Genomic DNA, 5,653 nt, shown 5'->3' with positions numbered 1-5,653 from the left:
ACGAGGAGGAGGGCTAGGAGGACTCCGAGCCCGGGGGAGGGGGAGGGAGTAGCTCTGCACCAATCAGTGACGCCGGCCTGGGAGGTTGCTAGCGGTATCCACGTAAATCAAAGGGCGCGGAGCCAATGGGAGGGGGCGGAGGGGGCGGGGCCCAGGCGCGTGCCGCTGCGAGCCGGCGCTGCCAAGAGAGCGGGAGAGAGCTGGAGAGAGCAGGGAGAGGGGGGAGCGCCGAGCTAGTCAGAGAGTGAGCGAGAGCGAGAAGGAGGGAGAGGAGGAGAAAGAGAGCGAGGGCGGGCGGGAGGCGGCGGCGGCGGCGGCAGCAGCAGCAGTAATAGCAGGAGCAGCAACAGAAGGCGTCGGAGCGGGCGTCGGAGCTGCCCGCTGTGGGAGAGAGAGGAGAAAGAGCTAGCGAGGAGAGGGAGCCCGAGACGAAAAAGTAACTGTCAAATGCGCGGCTCCTTTAACCGGAGCGCTCAGTCCGGCTCCGAGAGTCATGGCGACCGCAGCGTCTAACCACTACAGCCTGCTCACCTCCAGCGCCTCCATCGTGCACGCCGAGCCGCCCGGCGGCATGCAGCAGGGCGCGGGGGGCTACCGCGAAGCGCAGAGCCTGGTGCAGGGCGACTACGGCGCGCTGCAGAGCAACGGACACCCGCTCAGCCACGCTCACCAGTGGATCACCGCGCTGTCCCACGGCGGCGGCGGCGGGGGCGGCGGCGGCGGCGGGGGGGGCGGGGGCGGCGGCGGGGGCGGCGGCGACGGCTCCCCGTGGTCCACCAGCCCCCTGGGCCAGCCGGACATCAAGCCCTCGGTGGTGGTGCAGCAGGGCGGCCGTGGCGATGAGCTGCACGGGCCAGGCGCCCTGCAGCAGCAGCACCAGCAGCAGCAACAGCAACAGCAGCAGCAGCAGCAGCAACAGCAGCAGCAGCAGCAGCAACAGCGGCCGCCGCATCTGGTGCACCACGCCGCTAACCACCACCCGGGGCCCGGGGCATGGCGGAGCGCGGCGGCTACAGCGCACCTCCCACCCTCCATGGGAGCGTCCAACGGCGGCTTGCTCTACTCGCAGCCCAGCTTCACGGTGAACGGTATGCTGGGCGCCGGCGGGCAGCCGGCAGGGCTGCACCACCACGGCCTGCGGGACGCGCACGACGAGCCACACCATGCCGACCACCACCCCCACCCGCACTCGCACCCGCACCAGCAGCCGCCGCCCCCGCCGCCCCCGCAAGGTCCGCCTGGCCACCCAGGCGCGCACCACGACCCGCACTCGGACGAGGACACGCCGACCTCGGACGACCTGGAGCAGTTCGCCAAGCAGTTCAAGCAGCGGCGGATCAAACTGGGATTTACCCAAGCAGACGTGGGGCTGGCTCTGGGCACCCTGTATGGCAACGTGTTCTCGCAGACCACCATCTGCAGGTTTGAGGCCCTGCAGCTGAGCTTCAAGAACATGTGCAAGCTGAAGCCTTTGTTGAACAAGTGGTTGGAGGAGGCGGACTCGTCCTCGGGCAGCCCCACGAGCATAGACAAGATAGCAGCGCAAGGGCGCAAGCGGAAAAAGCGGACCTCCATCGAGGTGAGCGTCAAGGGGGCTCTGGAGAGCCATTTCCTCAAATGCCCCAAGCCCTCGGCCCAGGAGATCACCTCCCTCGCGGACAGCTTACAGCTGGAGAAGGAGGTGGTGAGAGTTTGGTTTTGTAACAGGAGACAGAAAGAGAAAAGGATGACCCCTCCCGGAGGGACTCTGCCGGGCGCCGAGGATGTGTACGGGGGGAGTAGGGACACGCCACCACACCACGGGGTGCAGACGCCCGTCCAGTGAACTCGAGCGGGGGGAGGGGCAGAGCGCGGGGCTCCCCCTCCCCTTTGGTCCTTGGCCCTTTCCCGGCCCTCTTGTTCCCTCTCTAACTTCTGATTGTTCTTTTATTTTTAATTATTATTTCCCCGTCCCTTAAAAAGAAAAAAAAAATAAGGAAAAAGGAAAGCAACTAAGACACTGGACTATCCTTTAAAGGTAGCAGGTGTAATGATGTGTTTTGACCTTTGCAGACGAGTAACCAGGCAATGGAGTGGAGTGTCTCCTGGAGAGAGTGAGGAGAGTGTGTGATAGATAGAAAGAGAGAGAGAGAGAGAGATGGCAAGCACTGAGATAAATACCTGGCAAAACTAAATAAATTACCAAAAAGGAAAAAAATATCCACCAAACCATGATAAACACAAGACGCAGCTTCCTGATGCTTGGAGTTGGCACATGCTGCTGTGTTTATTTGATGTGGATTCCCATCAGGAAAGAGGAAAAAATACACACGTTCTTTGATATAGGCAAAATTTAACTACATAAATTTGCACTGCAAGAAAATTGAAGTTTACATGAACAAATTCATGAACATATTTTCTCTTTCTCCCCACCGTTAATTTGGGAATTGCCGTTTTGGGGGATTTTGTTTTGCTTTGCTTTATTCATCGGAGAGAGTTGAAGCCAGCTCTTGGCTTCTCTCCATTTCTTATGTTCTTGTGTTGCCTCTTATTCGTACTGTTCGTGAACTTTGGTTACCTTCAGATTCCCCTTGCAAGGGTGTAACATCTATTTGTTCCTCTTACCAAAGCAAAACGATTGGCTTCATACAAAATAGACAATTCTCTGCTTTCAGGAAATGTGCGTGGTCTACCCGCTTTATCCAAGGCAAGAATCCAGTTTGGAATATAAAAATAAGCATTGGTTGTTGTTACCAGCCACAAAGTAAACTTCATTTTCAGGCAGTGTTTCTGGGGGAGGTTATGGAGGGAAGAAAAAAGAAAAATCGATAGTGAGTGACTGATTGCTTCATTTTATCAGGCGGGCCCATTGTGAAAGAGCTCAGAGGAAATGTGGAGGTTAAATATATTTCCAGAGTTGTCCAGCAGAAAGAAAGTGGCACTTTGAAGAGAACTAGGGAAGTATATATCTTCAGATATCCCTATATAGTTCTCTACCTTCAGTTTTAGTAAGAATTATGAAGAATTCTTTGTGCTGACAGCAGCAGTTAAACTTTGTTTCTCTAATAAGCTTTTTTTTTTTACATAAAAAAGGACCCAAGAACTTAATAGTGTATGCATAAGACTGTGTTTTTCAGCACACAAATACCCACAGCATACACAGACGATCTCCACGCAGTAGACACGTTTTGTCTTCACTAGCTCATTTGTTTATCAAGTCATATTTAGGGTCCCACGCCCTCTTTTCCTGTAATTTATTGCAGAATATACCACTTTGACTTGGACAGCTTTCTCCCCCCTCTTTCACTAAGGAAGGCAAATGAAGGGGGAAAAAATGCCATTTTCAATCCTTCCTTTCTCCCCTTTGTTAATAGTTTTAAGTGCATTTTTGACCTTATCTTGATGGAAAACGGTTAACTCCAAACACAAAAGACTCTACTGGAAAGTGTAGGTGAAAAAACTTGTAACTGTATTGAAAATAAATACCATTAAACTGTGATCAGTTAAAATTTAAAAGAAAAATCAGCACAAAAGGGCGCTAAAAGGGAAAACACTTTTTATTAATCTTAAAAGTTTGGGGGTTTTTTTCCAGTTAGGTATTAGATAAATTTTTATTTTAAAAAATGAAAGTCTCACTACCATAAAATTATGGTTCAGCATCAGATTAGCATTGCACTCAGTCTTTAAGGTTTTAGGAAATACGCTTTATATTGTCTTTTCAAACACCTGTGATTGTTTCATTTTCAATGTTTTTGCAAGATAAATGGTGACTTATAATGGGCATATTTATTTGCCTGTATTTCATTTCCCCCAATGAATGTCACAAGGAGATGGGCACGGAGCTGCTTCGGGTACATCACGCTGCTTGTTCCTGAGGTATGGGGACTGGCCTTTAGTGAAGCTATCCAGAGCAGGGCAAATAGCCACTGGTGAAGGGAGGAAATGAATTTTCAGATACTTATTACCAAGTAGGTAAGGTCAGAAGCTGGAGTTCAGAGGATGTATCTACAGCTTCTCTGACTCTTATAGGTTTACTAAGATGAAAGTTACCACTGAACCTTACCACTATGTATATATGTTTAATATCTGTCTTTTGAAATGCAGAAATAGTTTAAATGTTTCTTTGTCTATTTTTCTTTTTTTTAATGCTACCCAGGGAAATATTTTCATATCATTTTTAAGTGGCCTGCCTCAATGTATATTTATTTCTTTTGAAGCAAAAAGGTTCTGGAAACTGTTTTTCTGTAGCTTTAAATGAATAGGTGAGCAAAATCTATATGGGATGTAATTTTTTTGTTCAGTCTCTTAAAAAATACTTTGTTTTTGGTACATTTGGTTGTGCTTGTGGGGAAAATAAAAACGCAGAGATCCTTATATATTTATGTTAAAGTAATATTTTATTATCTACATAAAACAGAAATGCACAATACCTTCATAGTTTGTTCTAATTATTGAAATATCTTTATTTTATTTTTAAAGATAGTGCCAAGTTTTAAGGGGGGAAAACCCTAGACCTTAAATTGACTGAGTTGAGTTGTGTGTAAAACACTTCCCTTCCTTTATACTTCATAAAGTTTTGGAATAAATTTTATGCATATACCGCCAGATTTCATGTTCATAACTTTCAGAGGCTTTTTTTTTTTTTTTTTAATGGAGACTACTGGTCTAATTCACTTTTCTTTGCAAAAACTATTAGTCCCAAATCTTTCAGCCACTATGCCTGTAGCATTAAATTGAAATGGTCATTGGGTTTGAGCTTCAATTTGTTGAGATGTTTGTCCCCTTTAAATATGTGCAGGTATGCCTGCATCTTCTTTCCAGGTTAACTGTACCTTATTCAATTGTGCAGTTTTGGAGAACATCAGTGGAACTAGGTGGACTTTAATCTCTACCCACAGGTCCTCACATAATTTGGGATCTACAGAAAAGTAAGATTTAGGAGATTATTATTTTTAATAATTTACAAGTATCTCTTAACAAAGAATAACCCTGATAGTATGCTATTGTGTGTTTACTAAATGATTAGAGGTAGATCCTATACATTATTCCTGTTTGGTTTGCATAAAAAGATGAATTTTACAATGGTTTATACAATTGTGTCTATTTTTCATTAGGCATACAAATGGGCTTTAAAGCAAGTAAAGAAAAAAAAAAAGAACATATGGGAGAGATTCAAGCCGTGATGCTAATAACAGATTGTTTCAGACAATCTTAGATGACACAGTACCAAAAATCCGTTTTAAGGTTAGTGAGAATTTCAAGCAGTGTTGGATCACTTTACAAGTTTGATGATGTATTTAAAGCCCTCCTTGGAACACTGGTTTAAGTATAAATGTCCATTTTGAAAGGTAGTTTCTGGGCTTATTACATCTGATCATTTTTTCTAACTCCTAGTCAATATTACATGGGTCTCAAACAGATTCCACCAAATGATCTTCTCAATAGTCTGAACGAGAAGTGACAGAAAGAAGAAGTGTTTTGTGACCGCAGACATGCTGATGGGTAAAATGTTTAAGCTGGGTATAGATTTGAGTTCTGGGTCAATATTCTCCTCTACTGCAGGCAGAAAACAAGCAGCATCTGCCCTCTGCAGGGCATTTTAGTGGACCTTGAGAAGGCATTTTTGTTCTTAGCCACAGGGACTGCTGACTGGAAACCATCACATGTTAAACGT

The 5,653-nt window shown here is 46.7% G+C and overlaps 1 protein-coding gene across 1 annotated transcript; it reads left to right on the top strand.

Annotated features, from left to right (window-relative positions):
* The first annotated feature begins 200 nt into the window (after positions 1-200).
* POU3F2 (POU class 3 homeobox 2) lies at positions 201-4,408 on the top strand. Its single transcript, XM_030929076.1, has one exon. It carries the CDS (start codon positions 494-496, stop codon positions 1,823-1,825), a length of 1,332 nt encoding a protein of 443 aa, XP_030784936.1. The 5' UTR covers positions 201-493; the 3' UTR covers positions 1,826-4,408.
* The last annotated feature ends 1,245 nt before the right edge of the window (positions 4,409-5,653 follow it).

This window comes from Rhinopithecus roxellana, chromosome 4, assembly GCF_007565055.1.
Source record: "Rhinopithecus roxellana isolate Shanxi Qingling chromosome 4, ASM756505v1, whole genome shotgun sequence".
Lineage (NCBI taxonomy): Eukaryota > Metazoa > Chordata > Mammalia > Primates > Cercopithecidae > Rhinopithecus > Rhinopithecus roxellana.
Note: the sequence above shows the minus strand (reverse complement) of the source record. Positions and strands in the feature narration are given on the sequence as shown.

What these genes read in the sequence shown, in the direction of transcription:
- POU3F2 (XM_030929076.1), top strand. Translation starts at nt 494, where the DNA reads ATGGCGACCGCAGCGTCTAACCACTACAGCCTGCTCACCTCCAGCGCC.